The 25,741-nt window shown below is 42.6% G+C and overlaps 1 protein-coding gene across 11 annotated transcripts in view; it reads right to left on the bottom strand.

Annotated features, from left to right (window-relative positions):
- Window positions 1-25,741, bottom strand: part of DENND1A (DENN domain containing 1A) — a 546,843-nt gene that overhangs the window by 233,723 nt on the left and 287,379 nt on the right. For all 11 annotated transcript variants that reach the window (XM_023217180.1, XM_023217183.1, XM_023217187.1 and 8 more), the window contains one exon: window positions 13,913-14,013. In XM_023217180.1, coding sequence (XP_023072948.1) covers window positions 13,913-14,013 — 101 coding nt within the window. The remainder of the gene's footprint in view (window positions 1-13,912; window positions 14,014-25,741) is intronic.

Raw genomic sequence — 25,741 nt, 5'->3', positions numbered from 1 at the left:
CTAGCTGGAATTGACTGATACTCTTTTCTGTTCTAAGCAGGATTTAAGGCAATTTATATGAATATTTTCAACATAGCAACAAAAGTATGAAAAGAAATAGGAGCCAAGGGGGGAAGAAAAGGAAGCTGTGGCAAGGTTAGTGTTTCCGTTTCATGCTGGGGCACCTGCTGGGATGGTCACAGGTTTGGCTCTGAACACTCTGGCCACCAACCCAAAGACGGAAACAAGATTGTAAGGTGTTTTGTGGTGTCCACAGGAGAAAAATGAACCAGCCACCCAGGAGCTTGAATTTTCAAAAGGCTCCTGAGGAGGGAAAAGTGTTTTCCACAGGTCAGTCAGTCAGTCAGTCAGTCAACAGGTATCACTAATATCAGGCACCATGCTGGGCTGGGGCAAGAGGAGAGAAAAATAGATCTGGTCCCCATGTGAAGCTCACAGTTAACAGCAGATCAAATAAGCACATTGTACACATGCAAACCGCTACAAGGAGATGCACAGGGTGTTGAGTACACAACAGAAGGGCCTGAGATGACCTCATTTCATCTCTGCAGCAATCTTGAAAGGTGGGTCTCCATAATTCACAGAGGAACCCATGGCTCAAAGAGGTTAAGTGACTTGACAAAGGTCACAGCTGGTGAGAAGTAGAAAGTATGGGGTAACTGCCATGAGGTAGGCAAGCTTTTTCTTTTTAGGGGAAAAAAGTATTTAACGTCTTTCCTGGTTTCCAACCCAGCCCTCTCCGATTTATGAGCAACAACAGAGGATGAGGATCCATGAGGAGACCAGGAACAATTCTGGATTAGGAGAGAAGGCAGAGATGGCCTAGTTTCCATTTGTGGTTTCAGCAGTAAGAGCATGGGGCCCCGCCACAGCAGAGGTGAGCTCAGTGTGCATCGATGTCCAGTGGGCACTGGAGATGGTTTGCTAATGCAAGACATGTGTATCACTGGAGCTGATCAGTGACTGGGAGAGGGAGGACAATGCCCTTCTGAGTGTGGCTCTGTGGCTTCCTGGGGTAACCTATGGGGGTGGGGGTGGCGGAGACGCCTTCTAGAGCCCCAAGCCACTAGACCCAACAGAAATGAACACGAGAGTTACAAAGATAATGCCTAGACAAAAATCTGGAGAGGTCAACATCAAAGCCTGGGGTAGCCCACCCTTTTGTGCCTCCTCGGCCTACCGGAAGGCGACAGACTCGGAAAACATCAGGAAGGGCTCCATGACTAAGACCACTGCGGCAGGAGAAGTTAATCACAGAGGAAAGGTCAGGAGACAGGGCTCTCTGTTGCCACAGAAAATTCAATGAGAATCATAACAGCTAAAGCCAGACACGGAAAGGAAGTCTCAAGTTGTAAGCCACAAACAGCCCATGAGAGCCTGTGGAAACACACAAATGAGTGAGCCACCAAAAAAAAAAAAAAAAAAGAAAGAGGTTTATGGAGAAATAAATGAAGAGAAAGTGACAGAAAAGAAAGTATTAAAAATAGTGCAACTGGTAATAACAGGAGATTTTCTCTTGCTGTTTTTCCAGAACTCATCTCATGTGCCAAGATGCATACATCCAATTACCTTTTCAGCCTTGCCTTTCCATCCATCGCATGTTTTAAATGGAAGACGAACCTGCACTTGTTGAGAGGTCACTCAGAGCCTATCACTGTGCTGGTGCTGTACATACTGTCCCTGGTGCCAGCACCTGAAAGAGGCACACTATCTCCAGAAGCCCTGCCTTGAGGTCACTTGCTTCACTGCTGAAGCTTCCTGTGATCCTGATGTTACTTGGTCTGTGGCCCCTACCTTACAGGTGACCTATGGCTTCCAGGAACATATCTAGAGTGTTGTTGCTACAGAGATCCCTATACTGTGCCCCAGAACGTCCAGAGTTTTCTAAGTGTTGGGTTCAAGCCAGGCTCCAAATCGGGGAGGAGTGAGGAATGTGTCACTCACATACAAAATGTGTCATGAGAAATGGAAAACCAGGCCAATGCTCAGGCAGAAGTCGGGGCCAGCAACGTTGCACGGAGGGCAGCAGAAACTGGGGCAGGGGAGGCAGGCTGTTGCCCCTCCCAACATCAGTAGGAGGGAGCTGGGGAAGGTGGGAGCAGCAGGGCAGGTCCAGAGGCTAGAGGCAGATACAGTAGCCAGGAAGTGATTAGGCTGTGGTCCAGACAGCTCCCCAAAGGGCTGGTGACTGAGCCAACAAGCACCATTCCCCTAATCCAGGAAGGGTCACTCCTGTGTTAAAGGGACACCTTGTCTTCTTTAACCCTGTAAGTCTCAGTAACGCTGGGAGTGACACTGCTGAGGCCAGTGAGAGCTGTCCCGCTGCACTCCTGGCATCGGTGCCCTCCGGGGTGCCTCTACGGGGACAGGGCTAAAGGCTGAATGGCAACCATCTACACAGACTACCCATTTTTACAGACCTTTTGCTTTTTGCTATATGTACTTTGAAAGGCTGAAAAAGCTTATTATTATTATTACTATTATTATTATTTTGAGATGGAGTCTCGCTCTATCACCTAAGCTGGAGTGCAGTGATGCAATCTCAGCTCATTGCAACTTCCGCCTCTCAGGTTCAAGTGATTTTCCTGCCTTGGCCTCGGAGTAGCTGGGATTATAGGCACACGTCACCATGCCTGGCTAATTTTTGCATTTTTAGTACAGATGGGGTCTCACCATGTGAGCCAGGCTGGTCTTGAACTCCTGATCTCAGATGATCCACCCGCTTGGGCCTCCCAAAGCGCTGGAATTACAGGCATGAGCCACCGCACCCAGCATAAAAAAGTTTTTTATAATAAGGATATGTTACTTCACTAACAACGTAGAATGTATTAAAAATCTAATGTATCTGGAATTAGTGGTGATACATCTATTAGATGGATAGTGAATTAGATAGTTGGAATATACTACAAACCACTGATCTTTATACATAGATTGATTGATTGATTGATTAAGAGAGAGTCTCATTCTCATCGACCAGGTTGGAATGCAATGGTGTGAGATCATTGCAGCCTCAACTTTCCAGGCTTAGGTGATTCTCCTATTTCAGCCTCGCAGGGAGCTGGGACTACAGGCACACACCACCACAGCTGGCTAATTTTTGTATTTTTTTTTTTTTTTTACAGAGACATGACTTTGCCATGTTGCCCAGGATTGGTCTCGAAGTCCTGGGCTCAAGCAATACGCCCGCCTCCCAAAGTGCTAGCATTACAGGTGTGAGCCACTGCAGCTCTGGCCAGAACTGTATACTTTTAAAAGGGTGAACTTTGTGGTATGTGAATTATATTTCAACTTAAAAAAATCTAGCAGAGAACTTGAAAAGACAGTTTCCCTATAGAGTCTACAGTAGAGAGACAGAGATCCCCACAGAATCTGTAACATAGATAATACAAAGGGCCCAGTCTCTTCTTTACCTCATTTTTCCACCTGGAAAATAGTTCACACCAAAATTGTCCAGTCTAGGCATGGTGGCTCACACCTGTAATCCCAGCACTTTGGGAGGCCAAGGTGGGCAGATAATTTGAGGTCAGGAGTTTCAGACCAGTCTGATCAACATAGTGAAACCCCTTCTCTAATAAAAATACAAAAAATTAGCTGGGTGTGGTGGTGCACACCTGTAATCTCAGCTACTCGGGAGGCTGAGGCGGGAGAATTGCTTGAACCCAGGAGGCAGAAGTTGCAGTGAGCTGAGATCGCAGCGCTGTACTCCAGCCTGGGTGACAGAGTATGACTCCATCTGAAAAAAAAAAAAAAAAAAAAAAAAGAAAGGAAAAAAAAAAGAGAGAAAAAAAGGAAAAAAGACATTGTCCAAAGCTTCCCCACAAGGCTCTTGGCACATTCAGTCTTGGGTGCTGCTCAAGGAAACGAAGGTGCAGCTCAACGTAGGACTCAGTGACTGTTATCACCTCACAACACTTTTCCAGCTGCCTACTTGGTGCTAGGCTCCTCATGTAGAGCAGTGCTTTTAGCTATCTCCCTGGCAATGACTTCACAAATGAAGACACTGAGGCTCAGGCAGGTTATGTGACTCACTCAAAGTCACATCTTTAGTAGGACCAGGGTCTAGGATTTGGACCCTAGACTTTATGACTTCCAAATCTGAACTCTTTTCTCTCACTTGGCCTCTCTGTTCAAGCCTCAGGGTCAAGTTTAGCCAAATCTCAGTTGAGGAATTACCTAACTAGCAATCTATGATTTCTGATCATTAAACCAACACACATTTCTGTGTGTGTGTAGGTGTGCGTGCGCGCATTTCCTAACCATCAGTCCCACCACAGCCCAACTTCCCTTCCTCTTCTGTCTGAAACTAAATTCCTGGTCCTTATCCCCTCCCGCCCCTCCCAGATGAGCTCTGTCACAGTGGCACCATTCCACTCTTGGCGCCTTGCTGCTTCTTAGCTTAAAAAAAATATATATATATATATATATATATATATATATATATATATTCTCCCAATCTTTACTGGATGCTTGAGTTCTTTGGTGAAGTAGTGTTTCCTCAGATCTAGAACCACCTATGTGCACCTATCTTTCTATGCCCACTGCCAGGAATGTAGTAAGTACTCATAAGCACTTGCTGCAAAATGGCAATGACATACAGCTTTTGCTTACTTACTGGAACCTAATCTTTAACAAAAGCTAGAAAGCCTCGAGTTTGGCATATATAAGAGATTTTGGCCACAACTATCCAACAACTCCACTTCCATTCTGTGTGTTAAGTCTATATATTTAGATGATGCAAAAAATATTCAGTTGAAATTCTCTTTTTTTTTTTTTTTTTCTTTTTTGAAGACAGGGTCTTTTTCTATTGCCCAGGCTGGAGTGCAGGTTTAAGCAATTCTCATGCTTCAGCCTCCTGAGTAGCTGGGATTACAGGCATGCACCACCATGCCTAGCTATTTTTTTTTCTATTTTTAGTAGAGATGGGGTTTCACTATGTTGCCCAGGCTGGTCTTAAACTCTTAGCCTCAAGTGATCTGCCCTCTCAGCCTCCCAAAGTGCTGGGATTACAGGTGTGAGCCACCATACCTGACCTCAGTTGAAATTCTTAGCACCAGAGATACATTAATATATACTGACTATATATACATCTATATAGCTATGAATAACATAAAGATAGTATCTACTATTTACAGAGCACCTGCTTTGTGTCAGTAGTAATCACTATTCACCTCCATCTGAAAAGGCTGGCTCAGTGACCGCCAATCTAGTCAACGGGGAAGCCAGGTGAGGGCCACGCTTTTCTGTTTCCGCTGAACCACACTTTATTTGAGTTCTGTCTCTGCCATCAAGAATACTAACAATTCCACTAAATCTAGCATTGATCTATTTCCTATGCAACATTTCATGGCATCAATGAAGATAGTGACTAGAATGGGCGCAGATCTGATTAACTGGATGTTACTTCAGAGTTGTGTCCAGACTGATGCCCCATCACCTATATGGACAGTGCACCTTTTGTTGAAAATCCTACATGGAATATGTGATGCACCATGTAGGGGCTGATTCAGAACCCTACATAGAGCACACAAAAGGCCTGAAACTAGCGTCTTTCAGAGAGATCTGAGCATCCCCACTCTGAGAGGAAGAATGGTTCCAGAGTCATCTGGAAATGCCAAAAAATATGAGGCATTTTACAAAGTCAAATGCAAAATCCAAACCTTCACTGTACATATCCTATTTGACTTCTCAGTTCAACAATGCCCTCAAAAAGCATCAGGAGCTAGCTACTAACTTGGCTTTTGACCTGACTGTCCTTTGGGGGGAAAGCATGAGCTTGTCTTGATCTGCTTTGAAAATATTTTATCACAAATGTGTGTTAATAATTGCCTAGAATAAACCAAATACACGATTCAAGTTGGGAATTGATTTGTGGTCCCTATTTAGGACTACTTCTGAAGGAGGAAGGGGGAAAAAGAAATTTACATGGGAAATACCATATGGTTTCTACTGGGACCTTTTCTTAGCACAATTTAATTAGCATAGTGCCTGGTACATAAGTGCTCTATCAATATTTGCTGAATAAATGAATAATTAATGAATGACAACATACGTCTACAATTAGCAAGTCATCAAGAATCCGACATGAAGAATTTTTTCACAAAATCTTGGTGATGGGTACAATTTATTCTCTAACACTTCGGAGGATATTAGTAGGGAAAGTTTTAATATCAGATGGCCTTGGATTTCAAGGGCAGGCTCCACTATTTCTTGGCTGTGTGACAGTAGGTAAGTCATTAAACCTCTCTGAGCTTCGACTTCCTAATACATACAATGGAGCTAAAAATATTTACCTTGCAGCTTGATTTTGAAGATTTGCGATAATGTTTATAAAGAGCTTGTCACATACACAGTACTCAATAGATGGTGATTATTATGAAAGGGAATGCTGATTCTCATTAGCAAGTTAATCCTTTTCTCCCAGAAACAGGAAGGCTTTCCCAACACTGGCCAAGGTCAAGGCCACCATCAGCTAAGGTAGGGAACATTCTCGTTTTCACTTTCAAAGTCAAGGGAATGGCATAGATCTAAAGTAGAAAGGAACCAGCAGCACATGTTTTTAAATATTCATAAGGGCTGGAAATGTCTTACTCCTTTCGTTTTCTCTGCCATCTGCTTTTGTTTCTTTTCTTTTCATTCTTATGCCACAGCTGCAAATGAAAACAACCATACAATAACTCAAGTTAAATAAAAAAAAAAAATCAAAATAAAAACAATCTGAGGGATAAAAAGAGAAGATGAATTATAAAGTTTTCCCCTGAGCTCTCAAGGCAGCAGAAGTAAGAATAATGTTTAATGTGAGTTAAACCTTCCAGAAACTGAAATCCATGTCCCATGTTTATAATAATGGTGAAAAAAGCAATCAATATTTACTAATGGCCCCTAGGTGCCACTTGGCTAATAACTCTAATTGCTATAGCCACTTTTCAAAGTAGGTAAGTTATACCCATTTTACAGAAAAAGACATTGCAGATCAGAGAGGTGAAACAGATTTTTAATGGTTACATAGTTAATAAGAGATAAGACTAACATTTGAATCCAGGTCTGCCTGAATCTAAAACCTAGGCACTTTCCATACTATTGTCCACTCCAAAAATAGGAAGGGACACACAAAAAAATAATTCGAGGAATATCCAGGGCAGCCCATTTGGACTAAACTGATTTCTTTTTTCAGATAATTAAAATCTGTGATTATAGCTCTAATTAAAGTTAACTCAGATGATTGTTTGTTGTATTTGTGAATGTGCAATTAGTTCTCCACATAATTGTAGGGTTTTCAGTATCCTACTTTTCATTTATTAACTGCATGCAAACTAGAGCTTTGCTGTCATAGCCTCTGGTCTACTAAAGGCTGCAATACAGCTTTTGGGGTTTCTGGACTCAATGACTGTGACCTGTGATACCAACAGCAGGGTCTGGGCTCAGTCCCATTTAACATGTTTTTGTCCAGAAGTCAATGCAGACTTCATCTTCAGGCGCCATGTAAAAAGCTCTTATGGCCTACACTGTTGTCCTGAAAACTCCTAGCAGCATGTACCTGAAGAAAAACTGGCAGCAGTGGTCCTCATGTGTTAATTACACTTGTGAAGTCTATTATGCATAGAAAGGGCACCTGCTGGCAGTGAAAATGACTAGAATCCGCCCTTCCTGTGCAGTGAGTAAATTGAGAGTTCATTTCTACAGGAGATAATAGTTTTCAGATTCCATTTTGTGTATCCTCTGCATGGGGACATACTTAACATTTAAATCATCTGCAGAGGAGCAAACCTCCTTCAAATTTACATGTTTCAGGCTCCTAGCACTTTACTTAAAATGCTAGTTATCCCTGTTGGCTCTTACCACCAAGGATTAAACTCAATGGTGGTGAAAGTTACTAGGCATAAGAGAATGAAGTTATTAGCATTGACTCAAATTTCATGACATTTGTAGTCTCTGACCAAAGCAGTGGTAGTGGTTGAAGGTGGTCAAATCAACCCTTCATTATGGGGGATGTGTTTTTTCTCTTGGGAGTCTTTCATTTCATCATTCTTACACCTTACAGTTAACAAACAGACACCAATCCCCCACCAGCCTGTAATCATCCTTTGGTCATATGTCAAAAAGTTTTTTCACAGAAACAAGGGACCAGGAGAAAGACTGCTATTACAGAAACAGAAACTTCCAAGATGGTGCCTCCCCTCAAAACCCACTCAGGCACCAGTAAATACAAATGTCATCTTTAATTTTCTGTAGTGGAAATTTAGGATGACAAGGACTTAGCAGCCTTCCTTGCCAAGTCTTCTCTTCTAAGTTAGACCTGCCAACATCATTGCCCTTGGTCAGGCTGGTAACAGTTTTTCAGAGTGCTAGAGTTAGAGAAGGTTGAAAAATGATCTTGGATCAGCTTTCATGGGAAAATAAAACATCTAATGTATCTCCAAGAAAACATGAAGGGAGAAATGAATGGCAGCTGGAAAGAACAATTGGCTAGAATAAACACTGATTTGTGAAAATAAAGCTTTTAATTATAAAAACCATACTTTTTCATTGTAGAAATATTTGAAAATATGGAAAATAAAAAGCATGCAGAAATCCTGTCCCACCTCCCCATAACGGGTCTCTGTTAAACATTTTGGTGTATTTCTTTCCAGATTTTTGCCTCTCTATAAGTATACATATATACATCTGATTTTTTGTGTATTATGTGTCCATACAATTCTCTTAATAAAAATTTGATCGTAGAGTATAATACATAATGTCTATATCAGGGAAAGTTACTAAAGCTCTTGGGGCCTTGGCTTACTAATCATCTGTGAAATGGGGCTAATAGTATCTGCCGTGTAGGGTTGTTGGCAGAATTCAATGCCATCACAGATGTAAAGGAGATAGCCCCACTGTTCAACAATGGCAGCTATCTTTGTCACTGATGTTAGTGACAGAGCATTTTCCCCTCCACAGTTCCAGGAATGTAAACTGCCTGTTTTAAACTAGCTAACAATTTAGCACCCAAAACTTTTCAAATAATAGAAAGCTAAAGTTGGGTCATACACAGTAGCTCATGCCTGTAATCCCAGTACTTTCGAAGGCTGAGGCAGGTGGATCACCTGAAGTCAGGAGTTAAGAGACCAGCCTGGCCAACATGGTGAAACCCTGTGTCTACTAAAAATACAAAAATTAGCCAGGCGTGGTGGTATGCACCTGTGATTCCAGCTACTAGGGAGGCTGAGGAAGGAGAATCGCTTGAACCCAGGGAGCTGAGGTTGCAGTGAGCCGAGATTGTGCCACTGCATTCCAGCCTGGGCGACAAAGCAAGACCTTGTCTCAAAAAATAAAATAAAATAAAATAAATATTAAAAAATAAAATTGTACTACTACTTGGCAGACGAACTATATTGATCCTCCCAGCTCTACCAATCCCTGGGTATTCCTCCCTGAAGCACAGCATGAAAACCCACTGGTCAATCTCTTCCAGGGGGGAACCGTGAGACAGGGTCTCACTCTGTCACCCAGACTGGAGGGCAGTGGCTCGACTGCGGCTCATGTAGCCTCTACCTCCTGGAATCAAGCGATCCTCCCACCTCAACCACCTGCGTAGCTGGGACTACAGTTGTGTGCCACTATGGCTAGCTACTTTTTTTTTTTTTTTTTTTTTAATTTTCTGTGTAGATGGGAATCTCATGATTTGCCCAGGCTGGTCTCAAACTCCTAGGCTCTAGAGATCCTCCTGCCTTGGCCTCCCAAAGTGCTGAGATTACAGGCATAAGCTACCGCATTTGACCTGTGGCTACCTTTTAGAGCACACATCTAACCTCATCTAACCTATGATGTGTATTGTGGTGGGGGCAGGGTTGGGGGTGTCTCTCCCTGTGGAAGACCCTGAGACATGTCTGTGGGGAAGGGACCTATGTCTATGAAGGCGGGCATGTCTATGTGGGCGTCTATTCCTATGAGCGTACTGTGCGTCTGGGGGGAGAGGGGATGGCAGCAGGTTCAACGTGCTAAGGGGGCTGGATGTCACTCCAGGACTCTGTCTCAGGGCATGTGTGTCTCCTTTCTACCTTCTGCTTTTTCTTGCTCTCTCTCTCCCTTCCCTCTTCCCTGGGTGTGTGTTTTGTTCCTTCTCCTCCCCTCTAGTTCCCCTCGTCTCCTTCCTCCTCTCTGAGCGTCAGTGTCTGCCTCTGCCCAGTCCCTCAAGTTTTCATTTGAACAACAAACACTACTGGATAGTAAACAGGGTCCTTTTGGTCCTTTCCTTGAAAATATATGGCAGTGAGAAGAAACCAAGAGCATTGGCTCAGAAGCTCAAGCACAGGGAGTTTAAGGAAAGGTCAAATCTGAGGAATGGGGCACCTAAGCACATGTGCAGGAGAGGAGAGGCAGCAGAAAGGGGTGTTTAATGGTACCCAAGAGAGCAGAGATCTAGATGGGTCCCAGAGAATCCTCAGGAGACAGCACCCAGGCCCAGGTGAAGTCAATGGCTTTGGACAGACTGCTCTTCCTCCCTCAGGAATGGTAGGAGAGGAAGAGGCAAGCAGACAGCAAGTAACCAGCCTTGGATGAGAAGGAGGGCAGCTGTGGGAACACAGAACCTATGTCCCCCTCTACTCACCAGACATAACAATGCATTCCCATCCCTGAGCCTGCTGCATGGTAGGGAGAGTGAGGGCTCAGGGGTGACTGCAGAGGAGGAGGGCAAGCTAAGGTTAGGCAGTACCACTCTCTAGCAGGTCCTCTCCGCAAAGGCTCTCAGACTTTCACCAGCAGTATCTTCCAGACAAGGAGTAGATAAGAAAATGGTAGGGGTGCCCAGGGTCAGTGGCAAGGCCAGGGAAGCAAGAACCTGCAAGGAACTGGTGAAAAACCCAGGAGCAGTTCTGGCCTATGTGCCTGTGTCTTCAACACCCAATTGTTTGAGTCCCTTCTGCTGGAAACTGCCTCTCATCCCTGTCTTCCAGCACTTAGTGCAGTGCCTGAGACATGGCCAGCATCGGGAAACATCTGCTCTACCGAAAAAGCTCACGACACCAGGCACAGTGGCTCATGCCTGTAATCGCAGCACTTCGGGAGGCTGAGACAGGTGGATCACAAGGTCAGGAGATCAAGATCATGCTGGCCAACACAGGGAAATCCTGTCTCTACTAAAATTACAAAAAATTAGCCGGGCGTGGTCACACGCGCCTGTAATCCCAGGTACTTGGGAGGCTGAGGCAGGAGAATCGCTTGAACCTGGGAGGTGGAGGTTGCAGTGAGCTGAGAGTGCACCACTGCACTCCAGCTTGGGTGACAGAGTGACACTCTGTCTCAAAAAAAAAAAAAAAAAAAAAGAAAGAAAAGAAAAAGAAAGAAAGAAAAAGCTCACGAAGACCCAAAGCAAGGAGGCCAGCAGGAAACCAGAGGGGGCTGAGTGAGCTTCAGACGGTTAATGACACAGGTGTCACCCTGCTGGGTGGCTGACAGCGCTTTTCAGTCTATAAAGTGCATTAGCACATACGTTATTTTATTTCATCCTAGAAACAGTTTAAAGAACAAGTTGCAGTATTTTCAGCCCTCAACAGAGAAGAGATTCAGAGAAGCAAAGGCGCTTGCTCTAAGCTACACAGCCAGGCAGTAATGGAGCGGAGACAGGGACTCAGGCGTCCTCCTCTTAGCCCCATCCTATTCTTGTTTGTGCTACTCCATGGCATCTCTGAGGGAGTAATCTCACTACAGATGACAAAACAGTGCAAATGTGATCTCAGTGGGAATAAGAGGAGGCCAGTAGCATGGATTCTGAAGCCACTGAAGACAACAGAGAATAAGATGGGAAGGGGATGTGGACATCTCAACCAACAGATGATGAAGATCCCAGAGACAAGCAGATGACAGTGACACGGCAGGGAAGAAGGTTCCTAGGGGCTGTGCTAGCAGCCAGATGACAGGGCGGAGCTCACACCAGACCATGGCAGCGGGGACAGGAGTCTAACAATCTTCCCTTTGGAGTCCGGGAGCAGAAGGAGCAGCCTCACTAGGGCAGAGTCCAGCATTCCCTAGAGTCTCCAATGGAAGGAGAGAGGCTGGAGACCTGGATACAGGGGAGGGGTCTGCGATGGGCTCCAGGGTTTGAAAACATTCCCTGAGGAACACAGCAAATGCAAACATTTAACGTCACACGGTGAATCTGTTATAAGGGGTTTACATCCTTATTCTTTCCTATTTGCAAACATTACTTTATCTCCTACCCACTCAAGAAGGGATGAACACAAAAATCTAGACCAGCAGTACCTGGACGTCATCATTAACTGAAAATAGTTTCCAAAATAAACCAAAGTATGAAGAGACACAGTGAAAAAATGTGGGGTTCAACCATCGATGAATCAAGAAGAAATTCAAAATTAGCCAGGATTCCATATTCCACATAGTAGAAAACATATTGCCCCTTAATCTCACAAGAGGTGGGAGAAAGGCATGAATAAGATGACTACCCTGATAAGAAAGACGTATAATTAAGAAATAATCAGGCCCATTCACTTACTGCTATGCACGAGAGAGGGCCACTGATTTTCACATCATGGCCCTGAGTTACGTCCTTGTTATCTCCATGGCTTCTTGGGAAGAGGGTGAGCCCAACACGTTCCAATCAGGAGTGACTGTGGAATGCCTTTAAGCTCCTTGGACAATCTGGCTATCTGAGTGAACCTTTCCAGTGAGGTGACGGCAAAATGGGCTGGAGATCCCAGTAAAAGTATGACTGACCTGGACTCAATCACTCTGAACCAGTGGTCAGTGTCCTATGTCATCTGTCTTTAAGCAACAGGGCTATGACCCTCAAATGGGTTCCCTCCTCCTGAAGCTCTCAATATTCGGCATGCAATTAGTGCCTCTCCCTCTCTGTGTACCATGCCCCCTTATGGACTTCTGTTGACTTGAACTGTTTGGAGACAATGTCTAACTGCATTACACTAGAGAAAGATATTATTCATGAGGAAAAGGGAACCAAATCGGTCACAAAGACAGTCTGTTTTGGTAATTTATTGAAGACAGATAGTGAGGACAATGATATGTCTGTGGGAACATTTTCTGAGCACCCACCATGAGCCAGCTTTTCTACATGCGGTCTTTTCATATGTTATCTCGTTTCATCTTTATGATTATGTATTGAACAACTTCCTTTTACAGATGAGTAAACAAAGTCTTAAAGCCAAGTGACTTGCCCAAGATGGCAGGGCTGTCGCCAAAACCTTTGTTTCTTCCTTCTACTAAAGTCTGTTTCACTGAACGGTGAAATTCTCCTCAAAGAACTTCAGACGGTTTAGTGCCGTCTGGCTTGTGCTCCCAAACCACAGTGAGCACGAGTCTTAAGGAATGTGCCAGGGCATGGCTGAAACTTGAAGGCCTTGGAGATCTCAATTGTTTCTGTCCCCAGTTTACAATTTGTTTTAGGAAAAAACAAACAGACAAACACACAACCTCTTGGTGCATTGTTTCCCCCAAACTGAGAAATGGGAAAAATGACTACCTACTCTCTTGTACTCTGTCATGACATATAAGAAAACTGGAAATGAAAGGGCCATGCAATCAGGTGGTCTTAAATCCATGCTACTTTGAAGTTAGTATTATTATTATTATTATTATTATTATTTTTGAGACAGAGTCTCACTCTGTTGCCCAGGATGGAGTGCAGTGGCACAATTAGAGCTCACTATAGCCTCAACCTCTCTGGCTCAAATGATCCTCCCAACTCAGCCTCCTCAGTAGCTGGGAGTACAGGTATGTGCCACAATGCCTGACTTTTTTTTTTTTTTTTTTTGGTACAGATGGATTCTCACTACTTTGTCCAGGCTGGATAAAGTTAGTATTTTTAATGTAGAGTCACCAACTGCATTAAAAAGTGACACACCTAACATGCCCAGTCAGTTCAGGGCAAAGGAGAAGCAGAGGACAGGGCCAGCCACCTTACCAGCAGTAGTCCAGCAGATGTGGCGGCAGCACAGGGATGTACACGTGCTGCCAGTACATGGGGTAGAGCATCGCTGCAGACCCGTGGATGCAGGCAGTCAGCTGGAACAGAGCAAAGCAGAGATCAATGAACAAATCCAAGGGAAGAGACACCGCCATTTGATTTCAGCAATACAATTCTATAATTCTTCAACATGTTTACATGGTAAGTTGAAAAGCCTGGAGAAATCATTCTAAGTTAACTCAATCACCCTAATTCAAATTTAGTAAGAGCTTTCTTTTCAAAAAAACTTTTTTCCTGATTGTAAAGCTAATACACGAAACAGAAAATTTTAAAAATGGAGAAAGGGATTAAAATAAATGCCACCACCATTGGAAGATTTCACATTGTAGGTTCTTATACACAGAAGCACATATATTCCCTTTTTAAATACAATTAGGATGACTATAAATACAGTATTCTTTTGTGTTTCTTAAAAGTGAACATTATTTGATGCCATTTTCCTTTAAATATTCTTAGAAAAAGGTATCTCTTAATGATGCTTTAAAGGCACAAATCCAGAATATTCTTTAAATATTCTTAGAAAAAAATACCTTTTAACGATACTTGATGAATTTCCCATGCTATTAATATATTTAACTACTCTACTACCATTAAGTAATATAATCATACAGGTCAATAATTTATATCTATAGTTCCTAAATGTAGAATTCAGAGACAAAGGTTATAAATATTTCAAGACACTTAATAAATACATATATCATAAATATGTTAGTATAATGAATAGAGGAAGGATGGAGACTCTTTACACCCCCCAGCCCCAGCCATCCACCACAATTCTGGCCTCCCTGCCCCTCACCAGCACTACTCCTTGTAGTCAAGTTAGTAGCTTTAAAATTGTATCTATTTTACTTTTATTTTTATTCTGATCAGGACTAAGGTTGAACATTTTGTCATATGTTTCTTGACTGTACTTATGTAATAGACAAATGGTCTATTCATATTCTTAGCCCACTTTAAAAATGAGTGTTAGTAATTTTTACTGATTTATAAGCAATCACTGATGATATGCAAAGAATATCCAGCCTTTGTAGTGTTTTGAAAATAATTTATACTTAATTTTCTTTGAATTTCTGGGCAAAGAGAAGGTCTAAATAATTACATAGACAAATAATTTCTTCCATGATGGTTTCTACCGCTTTTATCCCAAGAAAGTCCTCTAAATTTTCCCTTAGCATTTAACTCTTCAGTCCATCTGGAATTACTTTAGGTTTAAGGACTGAGGTGAGAATTTATTTTTTCCACATAGGTAATCAATTGCTATGGCACTGTTTACTGACTAATCCTTCCTCTCCACAGCCTTTTGACTTACCCCTATTTTGTATTTTTTTTTTCTTCTTAAGAGCTAGAGACATCATATAATCAGTATTTTATGCAATTAAAAATTTAGGAAACAAAGATAATATAAAGGGATACAATTGCTACAAAATTCAATATAGTGAAAAGAAAGGGGAAAAAAAGCAACCTTTGGAGATATAGCTATGAAGTGACAAAGCCAACAACACATGCTTCTTTCTGTCTTTTTTTCTTTAATGTTTCTTTGGTTTCAGGGAAGCCTGTTCCCATGAGGACTTTGCTTCTTTTGGAAGCTGTTAACTGGCCTTTGCTGACAGAAGGACATTTACGTGGCAAAAGAGTGACGTGCCAAGGCCCAGTTAAAAGCATCCCAGAGGTTAGTGTAACATGAACAGCTTTAAATTGGGTATTCTGCTGATGTTTCCCAGTTGTGAGAAGTGTGTGTTAAAGCCAGGGCTGCCACTCCCACCCCCGCCTGCCCTGACTCTTTCCTCCAGACCCCGTTCTTGAAGCCAGGTCCATGCCATGAACCAGATCTCATTCAGCAGGCACCCAAGAACTGCTCCCAGTGACCCCGTCAAGGCTGGCAGGTTTAACCCATTCCTTCACATTCTATTTCCGTAAGTACCCACATAAAGGAGGCTGATATATATACACACATATATATATATAATATCAAAACATTAATTATATATATATCATATCATTAGTTTTATATATGTTATATATATTATATATCTTTATATATTTTATATATAAGTATATTCTGTATTTTACATATAGATACACACACACACCCCTAATCCCTTCAGGGCTTCTTAGAGATGAAAACTCCTTGCTGGTGTTGAGTGAGTGGAGAATGAATCAACCTGAATGAATCTGACCTGATTCCACCCTGAAGTCAGCCTGGAGGGTTCCACTGGCCTCGGGTCTCAGCTCTTTTTGCACATCTTTAACTAGCTGCCAGAGCGCTCCTCCTCAAGTGCAGGTTCCGGCCCATCACTTCCTACTCAGAAGTCTTTGGGGGCATGGCTAGTCCCGGATGGCTCCACCAGCCCACAGTCTAGCTTTACAGCAGCCATCTGTAGCCACACTCTGTACCGTCTTCTCCAAGTCTGTCCTTGGAATACATCACTTAGATAGAGTCATGTACTCTTTTTCCTCCCCTCCCTTTCCACCCATCCCCCAAACTGGCCTGGATTTGTGCCTCTAGCAAACTCCTCCCTCAGGTCTCTGTGTAAGTACTTCTTCTTCAAAGTCTTTCCTGGCTCCTTGTGAATAGGCACCGATGATGATGATGATGATGATGATGATGATGATGATGATGATGATGATTGAGACAGGGTCTCACTCTGTCACCCAGGCTGGAGTGCAGTGGCACGATTTCAGCTCACTACAACCTCCGCCTCCCGGGTTCCAGCAATTCTCCTGCCTCAGCCTTTTGAGTAGCTGCGACTACAGGTGTGTGCTACCACGCCTGGCTAATTTTTGTATATTTTGTAGAGACAGGGTTTTGCCATGTTGGCCAGGCTGGTCTCAAACTCCTGACCTCAAGTGACCCACCCACCTTGGCCTCCCAAAATCTTGGGATTACAGGCATGAGCCACAGCATCCAACCCACAAGCACTCATTATTAACTGGATCATAACTGGCTGCATGTTTGTCTCCTGACTGTAAAGTACAGGAAGATCCTGTCTTCACCTCCATGTTCTCAGTGGCCCAGAATACACAACACACACACATGCACTAGTTAACGGCATGTGTCCTGAATAAAGAAAATACTATTTTTTCTTAGAATATACTCACAATACAAAGACAGTTTAGTAGCTTGGCTTTTATCAGTAGCATACCAACATTCCCGTGAGTCTCGCGGAACAAGGTACATGACTCAAAGTCTAAAACAGGCTGGGCGTGGTGGCTCACGCCTGTGATGCCAGCTCTTTGGGAGGCTGACGTGGGCGGATCACTTGAGGCCAGGAGTTCAAGACCAGCCTGGTCAACATGGCGAAACCCCGTCTCTACTAAAAATACAGAAAAAGAGCCAGGCATGGTGGCACATGCCTATAGTCCCAGCTACTCGGGAGGCTGAGGCAGGAGAACTGCTTGAACCCAGGAGGTGGAGGTTGCCAGTGAGTTGAGATCGCATCATTACACTCCAGCCTGGGCAACAGAGCGAGACTCTGTCCCCCAGAAAAGAAAGACAGAAAAAAATGTCTAAAACAAAAACAGCAAGCTTAGAAACACAAGCATGGCACTTTTGGAAAACCAAGTCATTCATTCATCCATTCACCCATTCAATCATGTGCCTACTTTCTAATTCCACAACATATAAATAAATAAATAAAAGCACTTCAAAATCTATAAGGTCCCATACAAATGAAGGTAACATCATCATATGAATTAATTTGTGATTCTCTTTGAAAAAGTCATTTAATAGAATGAACCTGGTTAAGCCAGAACTTGATTATGTGACTCTTTTTAGGTTAAACTGGTTTGGGTCAAAAGCCTATTTCAACCGATAAAGTAGCAGAGATCTCATCGTCAGATAATGTTCTTTTCATGTCTTTTTAACCTCAAAAGCAAACCTACCAACCTCAATGCCAAGATTTTAAAATTACTTATCCTTCTTAAAAAAAAAAAAAAATCAAACTTTTAAGGTGTTTGATCATTTCATTAGTGGGTTTTCTAAGGGCCAAATCTCTGCCATTGGGGTAAAATACATTACTCATTTGATTAAGGAACAAATAAAACAGGGAGTTATATGGCTCTTTTCCAAAATACTAAATGACATAAACTGTATGCATCATTACTTAAGGACAGTCAGTTGATTACAAGAAAAGTCTTACTATATATCTATACTCAATCAGAAATAATGCACTCTGTTCTGTAAAGTATCGCTTGCCGCTTATTTTTAAAATAATTCTAAACCCTGTTTCTAAAAATAAAAGTCCTAAAGGCCTATGTTCATTCCTTACAGAATACAAACTTTAAAAGTAATGAAAGTATGTAATTTGGAGTGCAGTCAACAAAGGGGTATTGTGAATATATAATTGAAGTGCAAGTTGAAGAAAATGATTCTATCAAAATCTCACTCAGTGGGAGAATGGAAAGATAGTATGTGTAAAATTTGCCCAAAGTCATTAGTCACAATGAATATTCATCAGAAGCCAATTATCAATCTCATTTCATGACACCCCAAAAGATTTTGCCCTGAAGCAGCTGAATAGTCTAAGACTCCAGACAAAACTAGACAAATTATACAGCCAACAGCCAGTCTAGCCAGGACACAGACTGTAACGTAAACCACTGGTGGATTTTGGGATGCACTTCAGCAAATTCTGTCCTCAATTAAAGGTGCACAAGGTCATTTATATCTCAGAGCTTTCTATATGGCTCTGTTAGTTTTCTTTGAGGCAAAGCGAGATGAGGAGAAGGCAGTGAGGGTAGGACATGAATGGAGAATGATCAATGACGGAATTGGGCAAATCACAAGGACACCTTTTTGTTTTTTTCAGTCATTTCTCAGAGATAAAGCCCAGATTGTCACAGTCTTAGATTCCAATGCCTCTGCAGAATCCTAATAGCAGCTCTGCAACTTAACATGAAATAAAAATAAGAATGCCCCCTCAAAAGACAAAACCACAATATGTGTAGGTACCAGGTTGGGGTTTAGACCCTTGCAAAGTATTGTTTTAAAGGAAAGTGTGTGTGTGTGTGTGTGCGCGCGTGTGTGTGTTGATACACATATACACTCATCACTACATTTCACAGATAAGGAAACAGTTTCAGAGGTGAAATAACTTCCCCAAGGCCACATCAACAGTAAGTGACAGAACTGGGACTCACATCCAGGTCTGTCAGAATATAACGGCCACTGTGTTTCCACAATGCATAATAAACTCAAAAAGTATTCGCGTGCATACCCTGTACCATCCACGGTGCGAAGGACTCTGAAATAGATGAGGTATTGTCCCTGTTGACATTGTTAAATGACACAGATATGTATTTGCCTTGCTGCTAGATGGCCAAATGTCTGGGACAAAATACCAATGACAGAAAATAATCATTTTTAAAACAAACACAGATCCGATCATTTCCTGGGGATAAGTTACATTTAACTAAGGTGTTGTAGTGTCGTTAATCCACAGGAAATTCTAGACAATGAAGTAATTATTATTACTCAAAGAGAAAGGTTTACATTCCATTTTGAGTACATGTATCTGACAGCCTGGCTTGAAAGTGTTGGAAAGTCTTGCTTTTTGTCATGTTCCCTTTCACATACTTGTTTGGAGTCTTCTTCTAACTTTTTGACCCGGGCAAGCCACTTCCTTTCCTAGGTCTCAATTTGTCCTGTATGTAAAACAAGAGACTAGGCTACAAGATTTCTGTGTCCCTTTCCAGCTTTGACAACTCACAATTCTAGAGGAATTGCTATCCTTTGATGTGAAGAAGTCTCCTTCTCTGCCCCAGTTTACCTTCTTCAGCTGCACTAAGCCAAAGCAAATCAGGGTCTGTCTTTAAGCTGGTCTTGCTTTCTCATCTCTGCAGCTCCAGGGCCCAGCAGGAATTCATGAGCTATGTAGGAACCACTACCTTTCAGTCACCCCATCTCCATCACCGGACCAGGGCACAGCCCTCTTCCTTACTTGGCCCCTGATACTCTGAATAACTCAGAGGTAGATGACCTCAGGTGACCAGGAACACAAGGGCTATGGATTTGAGCTCGTCAAGGATGAAGACCACATCGGACTCCATCTTTTTTTTTTTTTTTCCTTTTTGTGAGATGGAGTCTTGCTCTGTCACCCAGACTGGAGTGCAGTGGTGCGACCTCGGCTCACTGCAACATCCGCCTCCCAGGTTCCAGCGATTCTCCTGCCTCAGCCTCCTGAGTAGCTGAGATTACAGGCACCCACTACCACACCCAATTAATATTTGTGTTTTTAGCAGAGACGGAGTTTCGCCAAATTGGTCAGGCTGATCTCGAACTCCTGACCTCAGGTGATCCGCCCTCCTTGGTCTGCCAAATATTCCAATATTCCTCTTCTTACCTCTTACTATGCTCGACACAGAGTTGGTGCTGAGTAAATGTTTGGGGGAATGGAGAATGCCTCCAGATTCATACCATGAGGAAGAACAGGCAAGATTACCAGACAGCTTTTGTTTTTTAAGACAGAGTTTCACTCTTGTTGCCCAGGCTGGAGTGCAATGGTATAATCTCAGCTCACCACAACCTCTGCCTCCCAGTTTCAAGCGATTCTCCTGCCTCAGCCTCCCGAGTAGCTGGGATTACAGGTCTGCACCAACATGCCTGCCTAATTTTTTGTATTTTTAGTAGAGACAGGGTTTCTCCATGTCAGGCTGGTCTCGAACTCCTGACCTAATGTGATCCGCCCGCCTCCCAAAGTGCTGGGATTATAGACATTTAACAAATTGCAATTGCCTAATAGATCACAACTAGAGGCTGTACATTTTTGAAAAAGTATTAAGATTCCAAGCTCTAAAAGCTGGCAGAGGAAGATAATCAGATGGTCACAGTCATTCTTTCCATCCTAGAATTCAAAAGGTTAAATAATCAAACCAACACCTGCTTCACAGGGTTAGAGGCATTTGGATTTCCCCTCTGAACCTAAACAAAGAGAAATGAATAAAATGATAAATATAGAAAGGATACCAGATTACTGACTTTAAAGGGAGGTCATTCTTAAGTTTGTTCATTTTGACCATGGATCATCTACTTAGAGCAGTTGTAAAAAATGCTGTGTGTCTTGGGAAGTTGTTCCCTTTCTCAGTTTGAGAACTTGATTCTTTTATTTAATTATAAACCATCTTCGTATGTATCTTGGTGTCATGATTCAAACACTATTGTGGTTTTTGTTTGTTTTGATTATGATTTATTCTCAAATGACAAATCCTCTCTAAAATCATCAAAACGTTTTAAGCAAAATCTTCAGGGACTCTGTGAAGTTAACCTATTTCAACCCTTCCATGGGTATGAGAAAAACCTTTAATTATAAAGGGTTCAGCTATGTTCAAATTGTAGTTACTGTATTTAATGGGAGGAATAGGCTTTCAAGAAACTATCAAAGATACTCTAGCAGAAAGGCAACTTAGAACATCTCAGAAATCAAAGAACCTTCAGCTAGTCTAGACAGATGCCGGACATGTGAGTAGAAGGAAAGAGCAAACAGTGTCTTGCTTTTCTTAGCAGCTGAAACGCAGGGCTTCTTTTTAGGGGGTAATGGGAACAATCGTTCTTCCAGTAGTTTCATTTTCAATTTGGTGGAACTCATCTTACTTTTTCCTTCTCCATTATTTTTTGGGAAAGAGAAGGAATAAAAACACACACACACACAAACAACAAAAAAAACACCCAACAAGGAGTGAAGGAAAGCATCTTCCCCCAACAGCAATATCACCTAGTCAGGAGAAAGCTTACACAGGCAATCAACCGCCTGCTTAATCACTTCTCTCCATTTTTTTTTTAAAGCTATCTACTAGAGTAATTAGAGTAAGTTATTAACCGGGGCAACAAGCTTTCGTGCCAAGATTTGACACTTTACAACATCAAAGCAACTAAAACTGCCAGAGAAAAGCTTTAGCTACCAAAGCAGAGGCAGAAAACTATGGTGTGGTAAACTACATTGTAAATAAGCCCACAGCACCGTGAGTGAGGAAAGAGCTTTCTTTTCATCTTTAAGATGAAAAAGAAAAAGGCAAGGTTACATGAGGGACTGATAACAATTTATTCAATACAGGGACAGTCAATGTGCCGCCACTCCTCCGCGCCATATCTGTGACAGACATTACTAACCGATCACAGAGTCAGGGTGTGGCCCAGAATCCTTCCTCATATGCACTTTTTTTGTTTTTTTGTTATACAGAATCTCGTTCTGCCACCCAGGCTGGCGTTGCAGTGGTGCAATCGCAGCTCACTGCAACCTCTGCCTCCTGGGTTCAAGTGATTCTCCTGCCTCAGCCTCCTGAGTAGCTGGGCGCAATGCCACCACACCCAGCTAGTTTTTGTATTTTTAGTAGAAATGGAGATTCACCATGTTGGCCAAGCTGGTCTTGATCGCCTGACCTCAAGTGATCTGTCCACCTTGGCCTCCCACAGTGCTGAGATTATAGGTGTGAGCTACCATGCCCAGCCTCACATGCACCTTTGATCAATGGATCAAAGTGGGCACTCAAGAAGAAATTGATTTGACACCTCAAATCTAGTATAAGTAGATATTTCTATTTCTTTGACAATATAAATCATAATTTATGTTTAGCTAATGGATCTATACTATTGCTTTAATAGGGAATCATACTTTTAAAAAGAAAGCGTAACTGAACATGGAATCGTGAGTACCTATCTGTCAGGTATCCATACATAAAGAAACTAAGGAACCTTCAGGTGGTGAGTTACTAAATTTGCGTAAGTAGTAAAAAAAGAAAAAGAAAAAGAAAAGGGACTGTTCCCTGTTGTTTTCTTTGGCAAATCTAACCTCAGAAAGTGACTGTAGGCTGCAGGTGGTAGCTCACGCCTGTAATCCTAACACTTTGGGAGGTCAAGGCAGGTGGATCACTTGAGGTCAGGAGTTTGAGACCAGCCTGGCCAACAGAGTGACACCTTTTCTCTACCAAAAAATACAAAAATTAGCTGGGTGTGGTGATGCGCACCTGTAGTCCCAGCTACTTGGGAGGCTGAGGCATGAGTATCACTTGAACCCGAGAGATGGATGTTGCAGTCAGCGGAGATCACGCCATTGTACTCCAGCCTGGGCAACAGAGTGAGACTCTGTCCCAAAGTAAAAAAAAAAAACTCAGAAGAAAGATTCAAGCCATAAAACAGCCACCATCAGCTGGGCGTGGTGGCTCACGCCTATAGTCCCCAGCACTTTGGAAGGCTGAAGCGGGCAGATCACCTGAGGTGGGGAGTTTGAGACCAGCCTGACCAACATGGAGATACCCTGTCTCTACTAAAAATACAAAATTAGCTGGGCGTGGTGGCACATGCCTGTAATCCCAGCTACTCAGGAGGCTGAGGCAGGAGAATCACTTGAACCCGGGAGGTAGAGGTTGCGGTGAGCCAAGATCGCGCCACTGCACTCCAGCCTGGGTGACAAGAATGAAACTCCATCTCAAAAAAACAAAACAAAACAACAACAACAAAAACCAGGCCACCATCATGACCACTGAATTCACATTACTATCTGCCAATCACTGAGAACAGTGCTTCACATATATCTAACTCATTTAATTTTCACAACAGCCCTATAAGGTAGGTAGCATTATTGTCCCCATTTTATAGATGAGGAAACTAAGGCTCCTGGGTGTTGAGGAACTTGTGTAAGGTCACAGCTATCGGCAGAACTAGGATATGAACCTAGGGAAGTTGAGCTCTGGATTCTGTGCTCTTAGCTCCCATGAAACTGCTTCTGTGTTCTGATCTACATTAATCCGACAATTACTGAGTATCCACTATGTGCACATGCCATGCCCTCAAGCAATTTAAAATAGAGAGAGAAAGATCAAAATGCAAACAATCAACTTCCACACAAAAGCATTATGAAAGAGGTGCTATAATAGAGGTTCAAGTGTGTTAGCATATAAAGAAAGAATCATTAATTCTGCCTGGGGCAAGAATCAGGCCTGCTTCACAGAGACAGAGACTTCAGAGCCCTGAAGGTTGAAGACAGAGAAGCTGCTAGTCCTCTTCCCTGCTAGAGGCCAGTCAGGGGGAAAGGGTGGGTCAAGCGAACACAGCAGCTTCTCAGGCCACTCAAGCTCTGTGAGGACTTGAATGAGAAATGACAATTTATTCAACGACTAAATGACTAGTGAGAAGTGGTCCGGATGCAAAACTTCACGGGAGTTGGCTGTGACTATTCTGTTTTGCTTGGATTCACTCCCTATCCGCTATCAGGGTGATCCTAATATTCAGAACTCTCCCAGGATCTTTATCGCTCTCCTTGTTTCTGAAAGTCAAATCAGGGTTTATGGCCTGCAAGGATGAGATTCAGCCTCAAGTAATATTTACAGAGTGAACAGTGCACCCAGTGCTGGGCTCTGTGCTTTCATGTCTGGATGGTCACTGGATATTTTTAAACACCTTGAGGTAGGTGTGAATACTATCCCCATTTTCACAGAAGAAGACGGAGGGACTCAGAGAGGTCAAGTAACTTGCCCAAGGCCATATGGCTAGAAAGTGGCACAGGGAGGATTAAGTACAAGGCAGAGGCAGAAGTGGAACAAAGCCATCCTGACTTGCAGTCTGATACTCTCTCCTCCACTCCTGCTGTCTTTTTTCTTGGGAAAAGATACCTCCAGCAGGGCTGTCTGACACATCTAGCTGGTAGACTCTGAAGCTACCAAGATAGCAGAAAAGAACAAATGTGAACGTGCTCCGTGTCTGCACCGACCCATGACGGCATGGTCTAACCTCATAACATACTACCTTGGTTCACCAAAGTGACCACACTTTCAGTCTGCAGAAACAACACGGGAAATTATGAGTCCTTGCTCCAGCATCATAAGCACCCAGTAGGTGCTCAAATTTCTTTTATGACTGTCATGTCTGCCAAAGTGGGTGCCATTTAGGGCTTTTTAAGTAGATTATGATGCCAATGACTTAAATATTATCCATTAAAATTTTGATTCATAAGAGTCACACAAGAAGCTATCAGTCCTACAATCTAAGAAAAATTGATCTCACGACTTGATCGCATTACTAAAACAATAAAATTTTCTGCCATGGCAGAAATGGGATGAATTTAACGAAATGGCAAAAAAAAAAAAAAAAAAAGAAAAGAAAAGAAAAAGAAACATCACCTGTTTACACACATGCACCCCCAAATTACACTGGTGGACTGCATTGGTATTCTGTAAAATTACTGAGAGCCTGAACAGATTATACTTAGCTACGGCCCTTTTCTAGACTAGCCAAGGCCCCAGTCAAAGCTCTCCCAAAGAGAATATGGAAACAAAGAGCTTTTTAAGTGCCAGTCGGTATGCATAAACATCTTTTAAATGAACTTGATCAGTCTCTATTATGTTGTGTCAACATGAAAATGAGTCTAACGATGCAAAATAACAGCCACCAAAGAATAAATATTGTTTTTGTCTTACAGAACTGTCTATTCACTGGTTCCAAATCAGGCTGTGTATCAATCATCCAGGGAACCTTAAAAAATACACATTCCATGGTTCCATACTAGACTTTGTGAACCAGAACGTCTAGAGATGGTGCCCAAGAACCTGCATTTTAACAAGTTTTCTGGGTGGTTCTAACATAATGCTAATCCATGGATCAGAACTGGGGAATCACTGACAATCTGAATCCTGTGCCTCATCCAAAGCAGGTGCTTGATGTTTGTTGAAGCAATGGGAGAAGAGGCAAGAGAGGAAGGTAGGAGCTAGCAGACAGACCATGGCTGGTTGAAGTCACATCAAAGTGTCACAAATTAACCTGTTGAAATTCTATATTAT

This window comes from Piliocolobus tephrosceles, chromosome 14 (genome assembly GCF_002776525.5).
Source record: "Piliocolobus tephrosceles isolate RC106 chromosome 14, ASM277652v3, whole genome shotgun sequence".
Classification (NCBI taxonomy): domain Eukaryota; kingdom Metazoa; phylum Chordata; class Mammalia; order Primates; family Cercopithecidae; genus Piliocolobus; species Piliocolobus tephrosceles.
Note: the sequence above shows the minus strand (reverse complement) of the source record. Positions and strands in the feature narration are given on the sequence as shown.